Raw genomic sequence first — 23,274 nt, forward strand, 5'->3', positions numbered from 1 at the left:
TACTCTATTGTAGAAAAAATGTAGAAATATTTAAATACAGATTGAATGCATCCTTAAAATTAAAGATGTGGCTTATAAGGATAAACTGGTAAATATTACTTTTAAAAACAACAGGGTTTATGTTTGATGAACTTAAAACTGTATTTTGTAAACTGAAAAAAATAAGCTGCCATTACTTAAGAGTTCAGGTTGGAAACATTTAAAGTCTAATAGCACAAACAGGAATAAAATGAGTTAAAAAATACTTTAAAAACTGATGCAAATAGCACAATAATTGTTACAGTGTAGTTCATCCAAAAAAAGAAAATGACCCCATGGTTTACTCACACTCAAGCCATCCTAGATGTATATGACTTTCTTCCTTCAGATGAATGCATATACTAATGCAAAATGTATTTTTTTAAAGCAATTCATGAATTTCTATTTAATGTTGTTTAATAGAAATCTCATGCTTGTCTGAAATTAGGTGACTGATTCATAACTGAGCTAAAAAAAGAAAATAATTTTTCACTATTGCTTAAAGATTTCTAATTTCATAATTACAAAACAATACACTTTGAAATGAATGTAAAAATTTAAAGTAAATAACAGCGATAATATGTGTTAGATTTAGAACCTTTTTTGAGACATGATAGAACAGTCCCGTTCGTTCACTGGAGGCGGTAGTGCTGTAGTTCCTGTGACGGACACACGGTGTCGCAGTTTCCCTTCATTTCATACGTGATGATCATGCGAGGACCAGTTGTTCAAAACGTTCACTTTGGTTCAGAATGTTCTGAATTTGCAAATCCCATGTTTTGCTGTCAGGTTCAGGTAATCCATCTTACTTTTCTGCTCGATTTTCAAAGCAAATTTGCACTGGATGACAATGATCCAGATATACACTTTTTCAGATGACCAAACCTGGATTACTAGTGCTCTACGGAGCCCCTAAAGAGACACGCTGATGGGGCAAAAATATATATTTATATGTCAAAGCTTTTTCAATCTTTTGCATTGCATTCACACAAATAACTACTTCTGACTGGTTCACATCTGATTGTGCCAATCTAGTTTACAAACAGTGATTATATTAAATATTATTAATTTTAAAGTTTTCAGATTTCCAAATCTGGATTACTAGTGCTCTACGGAGCCCCTAAATGTTGATGGGGGAAAATGCCAATGTTTTGCATTTTAGTTTTGCGTTGCATTTACACAAATAACTGCTCTGTTGCCAACTCAGCAATTTTGCTGCTAAATTTGGCAACTTTTCAGTCTACCCCAGCAACTTTTTTCTGTCAAAAACACCTAGCAATAATCTGAGCTATTCTTACATTTTATTTATTAATTTATTTACACAATTTCCAGCTAAATTACACAAAAAGAGGAAACCAAAGATGTTTAGCAGTGCACACAACACATGAGTTAAGTTAGCTGCTCTTTACAATTGCTCAATTTAATAATAATAATCATTGAGTCATTGTATCATTGTTCATTTATAAAACACCTTGTTAGTAGCTTTTATCTGCCATTGTTGGTACAATGTAAGAAAAAAATATCTAGAAAAATAGAAAAGGTAATAGTAATTTTCCAGGACACATCTGTTATCCATTATCCGTTGTAACCCGAAAACACAAAGTACAACGTGCAGTTTAAAATGCAGGTTAAAAAATACAAATAAAAAAACTGAAAAATCAATATGGAAAATTTCTTCATATTAACATAAATTGTGTCCTGTTTTGACAGACTCTTCAGCATACTAACTAACTGCTAATACACAGCTTAAAATGATAAACATATAAGTTTATTAGTTAATAAAAAAAAAAAAAAACTTAAGTAATTCAAAGATGTGTAAGTGTTCAATAATTCAATGTTGTGTTGCTGCAGTTTCGATGCAGTGACATCATTTTGCGTCATGATTACGTAACGACATCACAATGTCATTTAGAAACTTTTAGCAACAAATCAACCCTCCTTTACCAACTTCCCCCTAAAAAAATGAGCTAGCAGCACCGCTCGGACTGATCCATCTCTGATGATTGTGCCCATGTAGTTTACAATCAGTGATTTAAAAAACAACTTTAAATTAAATATCATATTTTTGTTTGGGGATATATTGCATGTTAAAATGTATGTTTGGACCACTTTTAAAGTTTTATTACATTTTCGTTCCTGAAATCCACCCTTCTGCTGGGATCAGAATAATCCAGTTTTCACAATTTTACTAAAACGTTTTGAACAACACAAACTGAAGATTGAATACAGATCAAAACCAAGACTGGACTTTGTGATCTAATCCAAATTCAGAATCCTTTTTTTCTTTTGATCAACCCATTTGAAAGATTTGATCCGATCCGATGGCCAAAATCCGATCAGATTACTTTTGAACAATTGGCCTCATGCAACTTTTCTACTAGGTTTTGAAAGCAAATTTATATATTTAGATATACACTTTTTTCAGATGACCAAATCTGGATTACTAGCCACCACAATAGTCAAGTCAAGGCAAGTCACCTTTATTTATATACCGCCTTTAACAATACAGAATTGTGACAAGGCGGCTGTACAGTATTAAATAGGAAATAGTTCATCAACTATGCCAAGGGCAAAAGTAAACACTCAACTTTCAGGTAAAGGTAGTTAATCAAAAACAATAAAATAAAATACAATATTGTGTGAAGATAAAGTGAAGATAAAGTGTCCCCAACTAAGCAAGCCAGAGGCAACAGTGGCAAGGAACCAAAACTCCACCTGTGACAGAAAAGCCGTCTAGGTGACGAGGTCTTCACTGGGGATCCGTCTCTGGGGCTCATCTAGTCGACGTGGTCTCCGCTGACATTCAGGGCTGTAGAGGTCGTCTCTAGGTGCTGATCACCGTCTGGGCTGGGTACGGACTGGATCTGGTGGTTAAGGTGACCTCAGAATAAGAAAGAAACAGACTAATATTAGCGTAGATGCCATTCTTCTTATGATGCACTGAGTACATCGGGTGTTGTGGGAAGTGTTCCCGGTTCCGGTTGGCCTAATTAATGCAGCCTAACAATCCTTTAACGGATTTGAATTATAGGAATATGTCGATGTGTTATGTGTAAGCAAGGTTAAAGAGATGGGTCTTTAATCTAGATTTAAACTGACAGAGTGTGTCTGCGTCCCGAACAGTGTTGGGTAGATTGTTCCAGAGTTTGGGCGCTAGACAAGAAAATGATCTGCCGCCTGCGGCTGATTTTGATATTCTAGGTATTATCAAATTACCAGAGTTTTGAGAACGCAGCGGACGTGAGGGACGATAATGCAATAAGAGCTCGCTCAGGTACTGGGGGCCTAAACCATTCAGGGCTTTATAAGTAATTAGGTTGATTGTGCCAATGTAGTTTACAAACAGTGATTTAAAAAACACTTTAAATGATATATTATATTTTTTGTTTGATATTGACATATGTTTGGGGATTTGGGCATATTTTACGTGTTATAAATGTATTTTTGGACCAGTTTTAAAGTTTTATTTCATTGTTGTTCCTGGAATCCTCCCTTCTGCTGGGATCAGAATAATTCAGATTTCTGGGTTTCTGATCAGTCTTAGTTCATTCAGGATCACTATTTGATTGAGGTTATTGTAGAGGTCCTGAACAATATTTCTGAGGCAGGCTTTGCTCTGAAGGGTTCCGATTCTGATCTGTCCACATGCAAACCTCACTGAGGTCTGAAACCCCCGAAACCCAATGCAGTTACCAGAACTGTAACGTGCAACAGATATGAAATTACATGCAGAAGTGATACAGGTCTGTAAATGAGATTGGACAAGATTAATAAGTAATGATTACAGATGATTTCCGTAAACAAGATGCTGATGGAGTTGAGGATGGAGGAGGGCAAACTGAACATTTTCGAGATTTGATCCAATCCAATAGCCGAAATCTGTTCAGGTGACTTTTGAGCAAGTGGCCTGAGAACATCAGGTAATGATTAGCTGGTTATGACCGAAAATGGAGATGTTTAAGAAGAACCCAGCTGAATGTGTGATTTGTGACCCCCATTGGCGAGCGCTCTATCAGATCAGACGCACACCGATTACTGGAAGTCTTCATAACCGTGGGCTGCAGCGACTTCCTGTACTGATCACATCATTCACACTGATGCTTCACTGTGTTTTACTGTATATTATGTGATGTGAGTGAACATCTCACACACACAAACATGTGCAGCAGCTCTCAACAACATCTTTAGGGTCTGAACCGTTTGCAGGGCGTGTGGCGCGTTTCTCTTTAAGTTTCGCTCAAGTCACAGAAATCACAGATCAAACAGGAAGTGAAAGTTATCAGGCCTCCGCGTGGATGTGAAACAGCTTGTGAGAGTCGAGTTCTGCCGTCGTAGGTGCAGATGCTGTTGCTGACCTTTGACCCCAGGTGGTGGAAGAATAAACAAAGTAACACTTATTCATCAAGGATGCATTAAATTGATTAAAAGTAACAGACATAATGTTACAATGGAGTTGCTGCTCTTTTGAACTTTCTTTTCATCTGTGAATCCTGAAAAATAAAACATAATGTTAAGACAAAATGTTTATTAAGCAGCAAATCAGCATATTAGAATGATTTCTGAAGGATCATGTGACACTGAACACTGGAGTAATGACGCTGAAAATGCAGCTTTGATCACAGGAATAAATTACATTTCAACAGATATTCACATAGAAAACAGCTGTTTGAAACTGTAATAATATTTTAAATTTTTTTACTGTTATTAAATAAATGCAGCTTTAGTGAGCAGAAGAGACTTACAAAAACATAAACAAATAAATAAATATATAAATAAAACTTACAGAGCCCAGACTTTTTGATTTATTTATTAATGGTACACCGGAAAAAAAAAAAAAAAGTAGAACCAATTTTCATTTGGAAATTGATAGTAAATTCTACAATTCCTTACAAATAAACAGCAAGTGAGTCATTGCATTGAATGTGAAATTTTGAAGTAGAAAAAATAAAACAGTATTAAAATTAGTATTAGTATCTGCTACAGAGCTCATGTTACAAGATCTACATTATTTGTGGCCGGACATTTTTGTTAAGATAATGTTCTTTAAATGCATCAGCTGTGATTATGAGACTAAACTACTCCACAAGCAAATACTGTTAAATAACAGAAGGATTGTGATGATTTATTGTCCAGCTGAAGCTCTGTTTTTGTGAACATGTTGAGTGTTTCTCCTGCAGATCCCCTGATGATTGCATGACGTGTGTCGGTTCCTCTGACGTCGGAACATTCGCTTCAGATGATTCCTGGACGTCCGGCGATCAGCTCGACACGTGCGCAGCAGATTCGCTTCGGAAGTCAGTCATTGATTCTCGTATGCATATGAATCACTGTGATTTCTCAGAATGTAATTCTATCATTAAAGCTCATGAAGCTCTGTTTGTGTTTCAGAGAGATGATCATTAGTGGAGCTGAGAGTCCGTGTGTGGATAAGGATGAGGATGAAGAGGCGGATGTGGGCTGGAATACAGTGACGCAGTGGCAGGAAGGAGCTATTTCAGTCCTGCGATGGGGAATACAGTGGCTCGTCTCTGCTCTGACGTCACAAACTCCTCCACAGAATCCTGCCAAACTCACGCCGAGCTTCTCCTGCAGCCGTCGCATTACAGCAGCGCAGCACCTGCCAAACACAAACACACCGCATGAGGCATCTGAAGAACACACTCATCTCATCTTCAGTTCTCTCAGCTCAGTCACTGTATGTACAAATACAGACTAGAGGAACAGACACACATCTGATGCTGTCAGATATTTGGAGTTAAGTTGGGTTGCATAAAAGCATCTGCTAAAAGCATAAATGAACATATTTGACTGTTGAACTCCAAAAAAGTACAAAACACCAATTAAAATACCATATCTGTACGGCGTAAAAACTCAATGTTTTATGTTAATTGCTGCATTAATAATGTTCAGTTGGTTGAATTAAAGTGAAAGTGTTAAAACACATTCAGTCCATATAATTTTATTGAGCCAAATGAACATTTTCAGTGCAACATAAAATGTTGTTTTAAACTCCAAATTTTTTTATTGAAGAAAATTTAAAAAAAAAAAAAAAAAGATTTACTTTAAAACTATTTTACATTCACATTTATTCATTCATTTATTACATTCACTGAGAAATTACTTGTAAATTTCACAAATGCAAATACTGAATTCAATTTAGAAGTAGAAAAACTGAAATAGTATTGAAAATAAAACAAATGAATGTTTTTATTCTTCACGGATGCATTAAATTGATTAAAAGTGACAGTAAAGACAATTACTTCATATTTATGATTCAAATAAATGCTGTTCTTCTGAACTTTTTATTCATCTGAATCCTGAAAAATAATGTGTATAATGGTTTCCACAAAAATATTGTGCAGGACAACTGTTTTCAACATTTCTAATAATCAGAAATTGAGCAGCAAATCAGCATATTAGAATGATTTGTGAAGGATCATGTGACACTGAAGACTGGAGTAATGACGCTGAAAATTCAGCTGCGCATCACAGAAATAAATTATATTTTAACAGATTTTCACATAGAAAACAGCTGTTTTATATTCTATTAATATTTCATAATTTGACTGTTTTTAATATATTTTTGTTCAAATAAATGCAGCCTTAGTGAGCAGAAGAGACTTATAAAAATATAGAAAACTAAAATAAAATTTTACAGAGCCTAGACTCTATGATTTACCTATTAATGGTACACTGAAAAAAAAATGTTTTCAACACTGATGTGAATGTGAAATTTGAAAGTAGAAAGACTGAAATGAAAAGTAGTCTAATAATCAATATATATATATATATATATCATCTTTTACAATATATGCAACTGGTTCAGTTCTTGTGGAGCTCATCAGTCATGAACTCAATGAACTATTGTTGTATTGTGAAGAGTTACATAAAGAATCTTTAAAGATTGTCTGTTTGTGTTCCACAGATAACAGCATACGGGTTTGAGATGTGAATATGAATATGAGTAACTTTCATTTTCATTTTGGTGAACTGCTCCTTCTCAGATAACATGGAACATTCTCAGAATGTTCTAGAGAGGTTTTCTCAGGGTTATGAACAAACGTTTGTCTGGTTGGAATGTTTAATTTGTCTTTAATAATGTTCTTTAAACTTTTGAACAAAAATGTTATTTATAAATTGTTCATAGAACATTTTTTAAACATATTAGTTGGACATTCCTGTAACATATTTTAAATGTTACTTGTTTCAGAACGTTCATCAAACATTTAAAAGTAACATTCTTTCAAACCTTGAATGTTACTTTTAAATGTTTAATGAACGTTCTGAAACTATAGTAACATTATGCTACATGTTCCCTTAACGTTCACATAACACAACATGTTTTTAAAAACCAGCACATTTTGAATGTTCTGAGAGTGTTTTCATCACTTAATGGCAGTGTTTGGAAATCATTCTGAGAACTTATGTTTGTCAGCCGATGAGTGTGATTGGTGAAGGAACGTGTTTCCTGCTCATTTTGACCCAAATTGTGATCCGTATTGTGTGTTACTCTAATGTGTTTAACAAACATCCTGACTAACCCGTGAGTAGCTCGTATTACTGTAACCTTTACATAAGACACCCCTGCATGGATATTGTAGAACAATCGTAAAACAGCACGCATCATAGTATCGGAATGTTCTGTTTCAGGAACAGGGCTGGAATTTCACTCGCACAAATGCTCGACATTCCTCCGGAGCGCAAACCTCCTCCCACAACATCTCACTCGCTCAGATATGAACCCCAGCCGACGAGGCCAAGTGATTAATAACTTCAGCAAACGATTGCGAATTCCTGAACGCTGCAGCGCTGGGAAAAGCAGGAAGTGAGCGTTTTTGACGTGTCGAGTCACACCGACACGCCCGTGATGATGATGATGATGATGATGGTGAGGGACACAAACACTACTGTAGACAGGCCGTCCTGATTCATCAGAGCTCACGCTGACTGTGCTCAGATATGAAAACACAAACTCATCACAGCCTCAACAATGCACAGATATCTACAGATAGGAATGACTCATGTGTTCATAGAAACATCCTCTCCTTCACACTAACTACATCAGAACTGAGCTGACACGACACAGTCCATCACACAGATAACACTGAAATATAAATGTGACCCTGGAGCACAAAACCAGTCATAAGTAGCACGGGTATATTTGTAGCAATAGCCAAAAATACACTGTATGGGTCAAAATTATTGATTTTTCTTTAACGCCAAAAATCATTTTGTAAATTTCCTACCGTAAATATATCAAAACCTCATTTTTGATTAGTAATATGCATTGCTAAGAACTTCATTTGGACAAGTTTAAAGGTGATTTTCTCAATATTTTGATTTTTTTGCACCCTCAGATTCCAGGTTTTACGTCAGTGGAAAGCTGATTTATTCAGCTTTCATGCATAAAATAAAATTAAAATATTGGTCCAGGGTCACAAATATTAAATAACAAAGCCAAAAAAACATTCTAATAAAATTTCCTTGTTTATAAAATTATTTAAATCATTAAAGTAATGTGTAAAGTAATGTGTAAATTTAAAAAAAGATGTTTTTTTTCTCAGATTATATACAAATACATCTACAATATTTTCAATGTATATGTGTATATATTAAATTTATTATCTTAATTTGTATGTAAATCTGCATTTTTTCAGCACTTGAAGCTCCTTTCAACAAGACAAGTTTTTAATGCTATAAATAAATAATTACAATTATTTTTAGTAAAGCAAGAAGCCAGTGATTTAAATAAATAAATAAATAGCGTTGGCTTCGTGCAAGTGAAATTTTTTAAAAATGCGTAATAGTTTTATTATGTTGTCATTACAGGAAAGCCAGTGTTAAAATCCAAGAACAAAATGATTTGATCAAATGCTTTACGCTCTGCTGTTATGAATGATCATAGCGGGAATGGGCGTAGCCGTTTTATTAGCGCTTCTCTGATTGGTCACGTCAAGAATTATCGCAGAGGACAGGATGGGGTGGGCGGACCCTATGCGCATGTGGGTGTTACGAGCGGACAGCTGATTGGCTGACACCACGAAGTCAAGCGTATCTACTAACGCCATTGGTTATTTGTGTCGGTGGGCGGGATCTCTCAGCTGGGGCCTCGCAACAAATGTAGACGCAGCAGCTGTGCTGCACACAAGACCGAGCAATCGGCTTAAGAAATAGAGCTTATCTGAGTGCGTTAGGAGATCAAAAACCGGGTATTTAAAAAAAAATGATATTCGTATAAATATAGATGTACATTCGTATTCTTACGGCCTGCTGATATTGACATTTCGACGCGTTTCTGTGCAGATCAACGGCCGTTATTGTGGTGGTTCGCGCGACGCTGTGGATTTACCTCAGAGAGACCGATCCGAACACACCGGATATTTCACCGGTCGCGAAAGGATTATTGCGGTGAGAGGACACGCCGTTCGGAGCTCATCATCACCTGCTCGCTTCACAGATCACGGGATTATCGGATGGAGCGGAACACCGAGGCGCGGAGCTGCAGCAATCACGGATCGCGGTCCCGGTGTCCGGAACTCCTCCGCGGCGACGCTTCCATGAACGTATCGATCAGCTCCACGACGGGAACCCGCTTCGAGCTCTCCGTTCCGCTGGACGAGACCGTGGAGGGGCTGAAGAGGAGGCTGTCCGACAAACTGCGGGTGCCCGGGGAGCGACTGCTGCTGCTGCACCGAGACACGTGAGTCCGAGTCCGAGTCCGGGATCCGCCGAGAAAACTCAGTTTCTGTAGATCTGGATTCGGTTATGACGAATCCTTTCGGTTCCTTTCTGATTCTTAGTGTAATCTAGATCGGAACATCAGGACTGATGGCGTTCTGAAGGAGAATGTACAGTCCTGTGAAGACAAATGACAGGAAAATGTACAATGAACTGGTTTTGGACGTGCACGTTCCAGGTTTCTGCAGGTCTTTCCTCAAATTAAGGCCTTAAACTGTTTTAAATCAGGTCAGGAAGTCTTGAATTGTAAATGTTGCATGCACTGCAAAAAATGAACATCTTGCAGCGTTTTCCAGAGCAAAAATCTAAACATCCTTCAGTCAAGATGCATTTACTTGAGATGCACAACAGAGATATGAGTCTAGTCTGAGACACTAAACTCTGAATAAAATGAGTTTATGCTTAAAGCAAGAACGAACATCTGTCTGTAGGGAAAGAAAACATGTTCTCCTTTTGAGTTAAGTTGATTTTGTATGTTTTTGTTTTAAGCTTAAACTCATTTTACTTCTCAAGTCTTGTGATCTTAAGGTACAGTGAATGTGATTCTGTGTTTGGATCTGAGATAATTAAGCCTAAAGCTGTTTCTCTTTGTCAAAAAAATTAAAACGAATGCACATCTTTTGGAAGATTTTGGAAGTGATGATGTTCCCTTCAGTTTATTCCTTGAACTTTCTTTACTTGGTCTTAAAAAGTATTAAACAAGTCTTAAATGTGTCTTCATAAATCCTGCAGAAATCCCAAAGTTCTCTTGTTGGGAATCATAATCGTCCTAATGAATCCTGCAGGACTGATTCCCAATTCTGGCAGAAAAACATACAGATTCCTGTAGAATTGTTTTATGAGAGGTAATGCAGTGATAGTCCTGACACTTCTGGACAACACAGGTAAAGCCACAGGACAATTCAGATGAATTTAAAGCAGCTTCACCGTAATAAACGGCAACATAACGGTCTTAATGTTGTAAAATTAATCAGTTTGAAATTCAATTTCAGCTGTAAAGCAGCTCTACTGTGTCATTATTGCACTCAACTCTTCTCATCTGAAAGTGTCAGTGCGGTTAAATCCGTAATAATAATATTACTGAATATCAACTGCTTAAATGAGCAAGTCAAAGGTGATATTTTACAAATGCTCATTGTGTATATTTCAGCAATTCATTCCAGTGTGTTACAGTCAGGCTGACTCCCAAAACAACAACACGATAAGGCTGTCAGATCACAGCGACGTTTATTCAGAGTGTTTGATGTTAAAAGCAAAGCACGCTGAACTGAAACCATCTCATGAATGTTGTGATGTATGTGGAGAGGTGCATGATGGGAAATCTCAGTGATTGTGTTTTCCATCTGCAGGAGGTTAAACTCAGGAAAACTGCTGGATTTTGGCGTGGTTGACGGAAGCAGACTGACGCTGGTGCCTACGGTTGAAGCCGGGCTGATGGTAAATATCACTTCCTCCTCTGAAATCTCACTTGTTTTTGCATTTGAAGGCCTAAACTAAATGTTTTGACAGTGTTTTTAACATCTCGCACATGCATTTGAGTTACGATGATGTTGTTGTCGTGTGTTTGCAGTCGCAGTCGTGTCGCTCGGAGCAGTCGGTCCTGCAGGCGCTGGAGAGTCTCTCAGACGCTCAGGTGAAGCTCTCGCTGCGGTCGCACACTTCCTCTTCTACCAGCACACACTCATTCACAAGAACTCGCACAATGACTATTCTAATGAGTGTGCGTTTCCCACCAGCAGCTGAATTTAACTAGCGAAAGACGCCCACACGTGTGTACAAATACACGCTCTCATTCAGAATAAGCGCTGGGGGATTCTGAGTAAACGGCAAAAACGGGCCGATGCTTTTCATGAATGTTCTTCTGTGTTATGATGGATTTGCATGCAAGCAAATCAAACAGCTGCTCTTTTGGCGACGAGCCGGTTGAAATCAGTGTGCGTGTGTGTTTTACAGACGCTCACTGTAAAAGTGACATTTGATGTTTAACAGATCGTTAACCTACAAAAACTCCATTAGATAAGCAGAAAACTTTCTATTTTTACATTTTAGCCCCTGCAAGTGGCACCTACATCTGTGAAACCACATGTGCATATATATCTGTGTGCGCTCCGCCCCATCAGCGGGTCTGTGCGTCATTTTGGCAATGCTGAGCTGTTTGATGTCAGTTCAGTGTGTGTGTGTGTGTGGTTAGACTCAAGAACGATAAATGATTTCCTAGAACAGACGCATGTCACACTCTTATTATAAGCGGCTCTGAATCTCATGAAACTCATCCGGCTCTTGTTTCTCCCCTAATAAAAAGGTTTAAAATGCATTTATTTTATACTAAGTATCGTTTAAGTCTATTGACATATTTACTGACATATCACTCGAGACTTACTGATGTAAAACATTGTAATTCAGCTTTATTTGGAGTACTGCTAGTGCACAATGCACATTTCTTAATTTTAAAGAAGTCCACTTTGCAAAACAAAGATTCACATATAATGTACTCACCCACTTGTCATCGAAGATGTTTTTGCCTTTTTTTTTTCGTTTGTAAAGAAATTGTTTTTTTGAGGAAAACATTTCAGGATTTTTCTCCATATAATGGACTGATATGGTGCCCTGATTATGAACTTCCAAAATGTAGTTTAAATGTGTCTTCAAACGATCACAAATGCGGTTGTAAACGATCCCAACCGAGGAAGAAGGGTCTAATCTAGCGAAACGAACAGTTATTTTCATTAAAAAAAAAAATACAATTTAAATGCTTTTTCATCTCAAACGCTCGTCTTGTCTTACTCTCCCTGAACTATGTCAAAAAACTTGTATTTTCTCCCTCAACTTCAAAAGTCATTTCAAAATCATCCTATCTTGCCATCTTGGATGACAAGGGGGTACATTTATATGTGAATCTTTGTTTTGGAAGTGGACTTCTCCTTTAGGCATAAAAGATGTTTTATTGATGAGGATTGTATGATCTTTAAATATCGGTCTTTAAATGCAAAATATTTAAAGTGTGCCTGAAGTATACTTGCAACAGTTCCACTTTAGCACAATCAAATATACTTAAGTATATCTTTATTGGACTTCAGCACAATTAAAGTGCCTTAAGCACAGTTAGCAGACTTTAAATATACCAGTTTAGTATACAAAAAGTACACTTGTATGGTATTTTTTTTTTTATTAAGTGCATAATGTGTAAATGTATTTGCAGTATACTCGTGCATAAAATAAATGTATTTTAAATTCATTTTAGTATATTTAGTTTTCACTAGGGTCCTCTATGAGGAACCTTAAAGCAAACATGAGATCAAAATGAACAGTTCTGATTTTTTACATAGAGCATTGTAGTGTTTAATGATTTATCCATGCCTCATTGTTGAACTAATTGAGAGCTGGACGTGTTCGGTGACTTTCACCTGTTTACATGTGTCGGAGAGCAAGCCGAGCTCTTTGTTTTGGAACTGTAGTTTAGTGACGCACACGTTCACGACGCTGTGTTTGTGCAGTAATGCAGGGTTTTGCAGATTATCCGCTGTTAGATGTGGTTGTTGATGCTGCAGGTATTTTTAGTCTGGAAATCCTCCTGTGAAGTGTGTTAGAACAGCCCGATGCTCAACCTGTCTGTGCGTCTAGACACCTTCTGCACCACCTGTGTGGGTCGGTGTGTGGGTGGTGTTTCAGGAAGTTTGTTTTTGTGAGTCGTGGCGCAGGTTTGTTTTTCTCTCCCCCTGACATTTTCTGAATGAAACGGGTCTCACAATGAGGGCGTTAGACGTCGTACCTGTACCAAAACAAACAAAAGTCAGTATGACATCAAGTGTATTTTCTTAATGCGTGACCCAGGCCTTATTGTGAATAATTCATCCGTGCATTTTTTTCAGTATTGCTGTTTACTTTAAAATCTTTAATCATATTGTTGTCAACTTGCTCTTCCTGTGTCATGACTCACTTGATGTCTCTGACGTATGCCACTTCAGTCAATCTGCATTCAAATCTGCATCCATTCCAGTGAACACATTACAAAAAATGATTTTCTTCCTCAGTATTTCTGTCTTAATATATCGAAACATTTTTAAATCTAGATAAAGCAAAAGAAGCTTAATGACATGATGTTAAGGCGTTTGCTTAAAAAAAATAATAAAAATAATGAGTTTTCCTTAACAAGAAAAAAAACACAAACACGCACACAAATCTGCCAGTGTGGTTAGAAAAAAAACTAATAAATTTAAAGGAGAAACAAGAATTATTATTATTATTATTTTTTTTTTTTTACCTCATTGACATTTTTCTCACTTTAGTTTATTTTTTTCAGAAAGCAGTTCTTAATATCTTGAGTCGAACCAGATACTTGTACTGGAAAAGAAGATTTAAAAAGTGCACTGTTTTGTCCTTTTTCTTTGTTCATTTTAGCCATTTAATTCTGAAATGCATCTCAATACAGCAGTGAATTTGTTTGCGACTTCCATTTAATGCCGACTTCATTATCTGCTTATTAAAGTGCTCCATCCTCACGGTTTTCATCCAGGTCCTGTGGTGTGTTCACAATAACATTCATTGTTATTGTGAAGATCCTCCGGTGTCGTCTTGCTCTCGTCTTTGTGTCTGGGGAATCTCTGGCCTTTCCATTCAGCGTGATTGGAAATCATTTGCTCTTAATAGCGTTGTGCGTTGAGGGAGCAGATCTCGCTGAAGGCCTGCGGATCAATAGAGCTTCAGACAGAAGATGCTCTCCTAGCCACTTCAGCATTGCTCTCTGAAGCTCGATGTTCATTAACCTCAGATGCAGAATGTGGCAGATATCAGGACGGATGAGGAATGTGTTTGCCGACAGCCTCGGCTGCGGGCTGTGTGAGGTTTTTGGTCATTTCAAGGAAGAAAAAGAATTTGCTTTGTTATTACTGATGAATTGATTGGATTGTGTAAAATATCTCTGTGTGAAGACGGAATGTGTGTAAAGAGAGGAGGAAGAGACGGGGTTAAATAACAGATAGTGTTTATTGGGCTCAGCGTGTGAGTGATTTTGGGTCGTGAGTTCACAGCTCTCAGCGGCTGATGGATGTGCGGTTTAAACACACGACAGGCGTTTGCGTGGTCGTGATATCCAGTCTTTCATTAGCCGCCTGTCTTTGTGATTGAAGTGCTCAGAGTCGTGACTCGCTGGAGAGACGGGAGGAGCGGATCGGCTCCGTTTCATTCCCGTCACATCCACCGCCCTGCTGCAATTCTGCATTTCACAGCCTTGCTAACTACTGCTGCATGTTTGGGTTTGATTTCAGGCTGTGATTCTTTGAGGGTTTAAGAATTAATAAAGGTTCTCTCTTTATTATGATTTTTATGTAATAGTTGTTTATTTTTTGGGCATCAGTTATTCAGATACCCAGGGTTTGAACAAGGTGCTTAAAGTGCTTGAAGTACTTCTGATTTTTTTTTTTTTGACATTTAAGGCTTGGAAAACCCTTGAAAATAAGAATGTTCCTGAAGAGGTACTTGAAAAGTGCTTCAAGTAGTGAAAGACAATGTATGAAATGGGTGTTTATTTTTTTTCAATAAGCACATCTTTTCACGCAATTCATCAAAACGATCTTTACTTTTTTGCTTATTTGAGTTAATATCAGAAAACTAGCGAGATAAGCCAGCAGTAGTACTGACAGTGATGTGTAAACATTGCTGAAGATGCAAAAAGAGGAACAGATGAACCAAATTAGTTGAGTCATTTACGCTGGAACCGCTCCGATTGATTCAAACTTGTTCAGACTCTGATCGTTCATTGCAAGCGTTTTACTAGCAAAAAGCAAAAACCAGATCAAATTAAAAGAGCCGTTCATTTTCAAATTTCGATATCGCTTGTAATGATTCGATTGGTTTCGAAGTGCTTCAATCGGATCACGTATTGCGAATCATTTGTTTCTGATCAGGACTTTAAATCGTGTATTGCAAATCACTTGGTTTAGATTGGGACTTCGGAGTGGGTTCGTGAATTATTTGACTTAGATTGTGACTTTAAATCCTTTTTTTTTTTTTTTGTTAGATTGGAACTTTGTGTATTGCGAATCATTAGATTCAGTTCGGGACTTCGGAAATGCGTATCGCAAATCATTTGATTTAAAACAGAATGGGTTTGTAAATCGTTTTGTGGATTGAATGATTCAAATCAAATGATTCGTGGCGCAAACTCGGACGATTGGAACCTCGGAGTGGGTTTGTGATTCTTTTGCTCTAATCGGAAATTCAAAGCGTTGGTCACAAATCATGTGATTCAGTTCAGGAGTTCAGAGCGCGTATCACAAATCGTTTCATTTAGATCAGAATGGGTTTTATATCATTTTGAGAATTGAATGATTCATGTTTATTGATTTATATCAAATGATTTGCAATACGAAGATCTGAACTTCAAAGCATGGATGGTGAATCATTTGTTTCAGGTCGGGTGTACAGTGCAGGTTCACGAATCATTTGTATGTGTGGGGTTAAAGTTCTGGAATGTAGTTTTACAGTATCTGTATGAACCCTGGACACCGTTAAAGCACTGCAACTGGTGAAGTGCAATCACAAGCAGAAAGATGTTGTAATCTGCAGTGATCCTGAGTTTGTGCTTTTTAAATGTCGCTGTGCTGTTCTGAGAACGAGAGCTTCGCTGTTTGCCGTTTCTCACTTTGACTGTCCTCCATCAGCAGTGGGGCAAAAGTGCTTGAGTCGTTTCGCTCGTTTCCCCAGTGCAGCGCAGGAGTTCCTGTGAGTCAGGAGTGTGTTTAGTTTCAGGGTTTTGTGAAGTCGCTCGTATCTCACTCATCTGCATACCAGCCGCTCTGATGTACAGTAAACCGCTTTAAACCGGACTCCTCGGACTGGTACTGTGTGAGATGTGATGACGTCACGCATGTCAGGTTGCCACACTTAGAGCTTCTTGTAATCAAGGGTTGGGCGTTTCCTCCTAGTTTGCTGATTTCCAAACTATTGTTCAGTGTGAAGTCATCGTGTAAATCTGTGATCAGTCCGGATTCATGCCATAATCCACCTCTTAATACAGCACTTCTCTAAGGATTTTAATTTGTAATGTGGTGAAAGTCTTTTTTTTTTTTTTTTTTTTTTTTTTTTACTCTATGCACCAATATGTGATTGGTTGCATTTATTTTTTCCATTAGTCACCGCATTTTAACCTTTTGTTAATGTCAGTCAGTGTTTACAATTAGGTTTTTTTTTTGTTTTTTTTTTAAATTTTATATTTTTGTTTTTATTTAAATTTTAGTCCAAGTTACAGTAATTTTGTTTTTGTGTTTTGTAAATATGTCAATATAGTTTTTATTTTTATTTTTAGTTTTACTTACTTTAGTACGACAAATTAAAGTAAAATGGAAATATAGCTGAATTTTGTTTTATATTTGATTTTTATTTCAGTTAACATTATTTTTTTTACAGGTTTCATACATTTTATATATATATATATATATTTATATATATATATATATATATATATATATATATAAAAGCTTTCCACTGATGTATGGTTTGTTAGGACAGGATAATATTTGGCTGAGATACAACTATTTGAAAATCTGGAATCTGAGGGTTGGAAAAAAAAAATCTAAATATTGAGAAAATCACCTTTACAGTTGTCCAAATGAAGTTCTTAGCAATGCATATTAGTAATCAAAAATTACGTTTTGATATATATTTTTTTGTACAAAATATCTTCATGGAACATGATCTTTACTTAATATCCTAATGATTTTTTTCATAAAAGAAAAATTGATCATTTTGACCAATACAATGTATTTTTGGCTATTGCTACAAATATACCTGTGATACTCAAGACTGGTTTTGTGCTCCAATATTTATTTTTATTTTTTTTTTAACATTCACTATAATAACCCTGGTTCATGTTAGTTCCCAATGCATTACCTAATGGTAACAGATACAACTTTAGATGTTTAAAATCTTGTAGTAAATATTGGGATTATCATTAGCTAAGATTATTAGCTAAGAGTTCATGTTAATGAAAGCGAATGAATGAAAGCGTACTGTGAAGTGTTGCGTTTGCGTTTCACGTTCTCTGCCGCCTATGGGCGCAGATCTGCTATTAGTCGTGACGCGTCGGTTGCGTCGCGCTGCCTTACAAGGTACCAGCCCACAATTTCTGAGAATTTACGGTTTCCCAGACTGCTGCGCTGTTGGTCTTCACCCACACCACTGACTGATTTCAGAGGCTGAAGCGTCATGCCAGTGGAAGGTCGCATACCCACTTCAGTTCCTGAGCCCAGCACACCAACACGTGACCTTTACATCAGAGCCGAGCGCTCTTCAGCTCTCAGATCTCTCGCTCTACTCCACGAGCGTTAATTAGAGAGTGTGAGTAGGTTCATGTGCTCTGTGCGTCTGCCTCATGAAGCAGAGCGAGATGTGTGACGTCAGCGTTACTCATTGACTTAAGAGAGTGTCAGGCTTCCCTCGGTCATGCAGTCATCATCTCCTTTGATGGCCAGCGGATTCTCCACGGCCTCTTAAACTACAAGAGCAGCTCCACATTAGACGCTCGCCCTGCTGCTCGTGTGGTTTGGGCAACGTATGTGAAACCTCAGCGCTGTTGGTATCTGAATCAGACTCTGGGGATGTTGGTTTCTCTGGTTTGTTAGTGCTCTGCTGATACAATCATGCACTGATACACTGTCACTCTTTTTCTTTGTACAATGTTGCATCAGATGATGTTCTGCTGCTGAATGTAACATGCAAGTCTCATTAACGTCTGTCAATCGTCTTGTTTTGTGTGCAGGTCAGTGACTTCCTGTCGGGACGGTCCCCGCTGACCCTTGCCCTGCGTGTGGGAGATCACATGATGTTTGTGCAGCTTCAGTTGGCGGCTCAGCCGTCTGGAGGACAGCCGTCCGTTTCAAGGGGTCCTACGGGCCCCAACCAGATGCCAAGACAGGCCGTCAGCAGTGAAAATCCCTCAGACTTTCAGCCCAGGGAACAGGATGTCTTTAAGAGCCACTCTGCCCCACCATCATCTCATGTTCACCACGCCCACAGTGTGCGAAGCTCCGCCCCTGCTCCTCACTCTCAACATGTTTGCCACTCCCACAGTACTCAAAGCCCCACCCCTCCTCCTCGCATTCAGGTGAGACACGACTGTGGAGCTGCTCCAGTCTTTCCTGTCGAACTATTTGATTCGTTTTATTTTATTGTAAAATCCTAATGCAAAAATAGTGGTCTCATAACAGTGTAAAGCCAGTAAACACTGAACATTTTGCAGTAATTGTGCTGAATTCAACAAGCTATAACATCTCAAAAAAAAGAGCAAACATTATTTCTGCAAAATGCATAAAATTATGTCTGAGATGGATAAGTTCATCTGTCCTTAAAAGCAGAGACATTAGAGAAAGGAGCTTTAGAGAGTTTACAGCTCTCATAATGTGGCTTATTGAGTAAAAACAAAGAGAGCACATATACCAGCTTCACATTTGTGCTGTAAAAGTTACTTTTGAGCAGCTCCAGTATTAAAGAGACAACTGCAAGGTTAAACTAAAACTTAAACCAGAAAAGATTTACTTGAAAGAAACAAACTGAACTGAAATAAATTAAAATATTAAAAAAAAACAAACACATTTATTTTCAATATTTCTCATTAATTTAGTTTGTTAAAAACAAAAAAGTGACAAATGCATCATAAAATGACTATAACTTTAACAAAAATTAAAAAACAGAAAGTAGAACTATAAAAATTATAGTATTTCAGTGGTGCTAAAATGAATCTGTTAGTGCTAAAATAACTAAAACTAAATAAACAAAATTATAGACATTAAAAAAAAAAAAAATTAAAAGACAAAAAACAACTAAAATTGAATTGAAGTTAAAACAATGACTATAAAAATAAAATGTAATTTATAGTAACACAGACTATAGTAGTATATTAATGATACTAAACGAACACAGGAGAGTTGACCTGTTGTGATGTGTTTTTTTTTCAGTCTGAAGACAGCACTCAGAGCTCCAGACAGCGATGCAAACCCGGCGCCGTCATCGAGAGCCTGGTGAACCACGCGCCAGGTGTTTTCTCAGGAACTTTCTCAGGTAATGCATCGCTTCATCATGACAATTACAGCAGTCAGAACAAGCGACTCATCTCGAACTCATGGTGACCTCTTCTCTCCTCAGGTACTTTACACCCCAACTGTCAGGACAGCAGCGGGCGTCCTCGCCGGGACGTCAACACCATCCTCCAGATCCTCAACGACCTCTTGAGCGCCACGCGGCATTACCAGGGATCTCCTCCGACGCTGGCGCACCTCCGCTGCCCTCCGGCCGCGCCCTGCTCACCTCCGCCCTCACCTACCTCAGACCGCCAGCAGCCGCACACACACCTGCGCAGGCCCTCCGGTGAGTGTGTGTGTTGATCATCAGACATGACTCAGAGCTGCTCCAGCTAGTGACACAATATAACACAACCTCACTGCTGAAATACAGCACAGTGAGACAGACGTCCTTCTGCTCAAGCAGGCTTTCCCAAACTGAGGTTCATGAGCTGATAAAAAGATAATTAATTAATTTAATCATGAAAATCGGTGATGTGCTGAAATTTCAACAACCAACAATATTAATTCGCATTAAATCACTAAACATTATTTGTAGAATCCGGTAATCACAATGAGCTTTGATAGGTGAACAAATTAGGGCGGGGTGATAAATCGATAACAATAATTATTGCACAATATAAATTTCGTCGGTAAACGATAACAAGAGTTTGCTAGATGTTATTAATGTATTAAATGCATTGAAGGGAGAGTAGTGGAATATAATTGCAGTATTTTTGTGATTAATTTTTGTGATTAATACTAAATGTATTTGGACTAATGTTTTTCATACACATACATCGAAACCATATTACTTTTTTAACCATGGTATTGAGGTGCTATATTTGTGGGTTTAACTGATTATCAGGGTCTAAATGTATGCTACTATGAAAGACCAATTTGTTAATTAAAAAAAAACAACCCTCAAACAGTCAGACACAACGTAAGAGCACTGTAAAATGTGAATGTTAATTAATAATTAATAATAACTTATAATATTACATATAACTTCTAACTAATATTATAATCTCAGGGGGGATTCAGGAAAATGTTGTTTCAAAGGTGTTTGGCTTCTAAAAATGTTTGGGAATAAAATCAGAAATTTTGATTTTATAGGAACAGTTTTTAGAGTTAGTGTTTAGAGTTAGAGGATGGAATCTACCGTTAGTACAGTATGAAAATCTGTCAATGTAGAGTCCTCAAAAAGCAAAAAAACCCAACCTGCGTGCGTGTGAGATCTGTGGTGAGAATTCATTGAGTTGCTGTAAACTGATCTGTTCGTGGAGGAAGAGGAAGTCATACATTCTGACTCAGAGTCTTTTCTAACTTTACACACTTCTCATTTTCTCCTGATTCATTGCTCAGTGTGCGTTTGCTCATTTGTGTCTCATTCTGTAAAATTCAGCACATCGGATCAGATTTACTGCAAACACACACACACACACACTGCTTCATCAAAGCCAAAATCACACATCTGAAATTGGTTTAAAAGAGCTGCTGTGAATAATTATGCATTCATGCATCTGTAAACAAATGCGCTAAATAGTTTATTTATCGTGATTATTATGAAATGTTTAATATTAGTGAAAATAGTGACCATATTTATTCCTGCAGTGCTCTATACAAGACTGATTGTTAAAATCTGATTATCTCACTAATAATGGCATGTTATAATGTCATTTTAGCACAGTACAGCTTGTCATGTGCATTCAGCCGCGGCTCTGCTCCGTTTCTCATGTGTCTCCTGTCTGAGCTCTGAATGAGACGTGAGCTCTCAGAGGTCATCTGTGGGGTCACGCCGGGCTCTGGGCTTTCAGAGGGTCACGACCCCGTTAGTGAACATTAACCAGCCGCCGCTGACCTTACACACACTCTTATCTCGACTCACATCTTTCCAGCATACTGGCTGCATAAATTATTCAGCTTTGCTCAGGCACACTCGGGCCCTCAGGGGCCTCCAGGAGCCCCGCAGCACCTTGTCCCTGTGTGTGTGTGTGTGCTTAGTGGAAACATGCTGATGAAGCATGAATGATTCATGGGTCAGCAGCTCTGGAAAGAACAGAGCACGACTCCTGGAGGAAGTGCAGGTTTACACGGGAATCTCGTGAACGTGCGGCTCATCTTTCACCACAAACACACCAGCTTTGCATAAAGTCGATTAGGCCTGCACGCATAATAAATGTGTGTGTATAAATGTATTTAATTTATATCAAATAAATGAATAGTTCTTGTTGACCTGTAATAACCATTTTCTGAACTCGCTGGTCTTTTGTTTGTTGCGTATGGTCTGACTCCGTGTCTCTGTGTCTCTGTCAGGTGAGCGTCTGCGTCAGACGGAGAATAAAGCCACGCGCTGTAAGGTGGAGCAGCTCCAGCTCTTGCTGCAGCAGCGGCGTCTGCGTCGGAAGGCCCGGAGGGACACGCGCGGCCCGTATCACTGGCTCGCCCAACGCAAGAGCGCACGCAGCCACAGCGACTGCAGCCTGTCCAGCGACGGCTCACTGGACCTGGACTACGAGGAGCCGGTCTGGAAACCCGACGTCCCGTCAGACATGAACGCGGAGTTTGTCGTGGCCTGAGCCGCAGTTTGACGCACAGCTGGATGAAAACGTGACACAACATGGGCATTAATGTCCGACTGTGAAACACGCAGACGGTTTGGATTCGGTCCCTCAGGAGACGCTTTATGGCGTTCACGTTCGGTTTGCAGTGATTCTCAGTTCACTTCATGGATGTTACGAAACGCAGGATGTAGCATTTTCACGTCAGGTGTTCAACTCCGGTTACATGATGTTTTGCACAGTTCATTTCTGTTGAGCATTATAATATTTTTGATATGCGTTTTAAAGGACAGTACTTCAATCTGAGATCAGACTTGTTATTCAGCCTTTATGAATCCTGGAATTGAGCGAATCTCATGAAAACAGTTCATATTTCACCCCAAAATCAAAAGAAAACAATTACTGAAACGTTTTTATATATATGTGTGTATGTTTTTTTTTTTTTTTTTTTTTTTTTAAATTTTTGTTTTTCCTTTTTCCCGTTTTATTATAGTACATAAAGTAAAAAAAAACTGATGTATTTTTTTTTCCTAATTGTTCTAAAAATAGGCTTTATTTCTTTATGAAAAATTGTACATTAGTGTTGTCAAGCGATTAATCGAATCCAAAATAAAGGTTTTTGTGTACATATGTGTGTGCTGTGTATATATAAACACACATACATGTATATATTTAAGAAAAATGTTGTTTATATTAAAAAATATTTAAATCTAATTAAATATTATCAATTATATGAATATAATTATATTTACATGTAAATAATTTCTAAATGTATACTGTATGTGTGCATTTATATATACATAATAAATATACATACTAGACAGATTATGTAAACAAACTTTTATTTTGGATGCAATTAATCGAGATTAGTCGTTTGATAGCACAAAATATATATATATATATAT

The 23,274-nt window shown here is 37.8% G+C and overlaps 2 protein-coding genes across 2 annotated transcripts in view; both read left to right on the forward strand.

Annotated features, from left to right (window-relative positions):
- stk11 (serine/threonine kinase 11) overlaps positions 1 to 11,096 on the forward strand; it is a 55,747-nt gene extending 44,651 nt beyond the window's left edge. The window contains exon 11 of the mRNA XM_051123996.1: positions 9,826 to 11,096. Within this exon, the coding sequence (XP_050979953.1) occupies positions 9,826 to 9,847 (22 nt within the window). The 3' untranslated portion in view covers positions 9,848 to 11,096. The remainder of the gene's footprint in view (positions 1 to 9,825) is intronic.
- Positions 9,134 to 23,247, forward strand: LOC127173924 (midnolin-like). The gene is made up of 8 exons (XM_051124009.1): positions 9,134 to 9,227; positions 9,322 to 9,718; positions 11,106 to 11,193; positions 11,327 to 11,389; positions 18,512 to 18,856; positions 19,707 to 19,809; positions 19,894 to 20,115; positions 22,125 to 23,247. Exons 2-8 carry the CDS (start codon positions 9,492 to 9,494, stop codon positions 22,385 to 22,387), a joined length of 1,311 nt encoding a protein of 436 aa, XP_050979966.1. The 5' UTR covers positions 9,134 to 9,227; positions 9,322 to 9,491; the 3' UTR covers positions 22,388 to 23,247.
- Positions 23,248 to 23,274: the final 27 nt, after the last annotated feature.

The sequence above is a fragment of the Labeo rohita genome, chromosome 2, assembly GCF_022985175.1.
Source record: "Labeo rohita strain BAU-BD-2019 chromosome 2, IGBB_LRoh.1.0, whole genome shotgun sequence".
Taxonomy (NCBI): domain Eukaryota; kingdom Metazoa; phylum Chordata; class Actinopteri; order Cypriniformes; family Cyprinidae; genus Labeo; species Labeo rohita.

Bases quoted from the DNA above. Each gene is read 5' to 3' on its own strand.
- LOC127173924 (XM_051124009.1), top strand. From the start codon at position 9,492: ATGGAGCGGAACACCGAGGCGCGGAGCTGCAGCAATCACGGATCGCGG. The intron at 11,194-11,326 runs GTAAATATCACT...GTGTGTTTGCAG, and splicing joins CGGTTGAAGCCGGGCTGATG to TCGCAGTCGTGTCGCTCGGA. The intron at 20,116-22,124 runs GTGAGTGTGTGT...TGTCTCTGTCAG, and splicing joins ACACCTGCGCAGGCCCTCCG to GTGAGCGTCTGCGTCAGACG.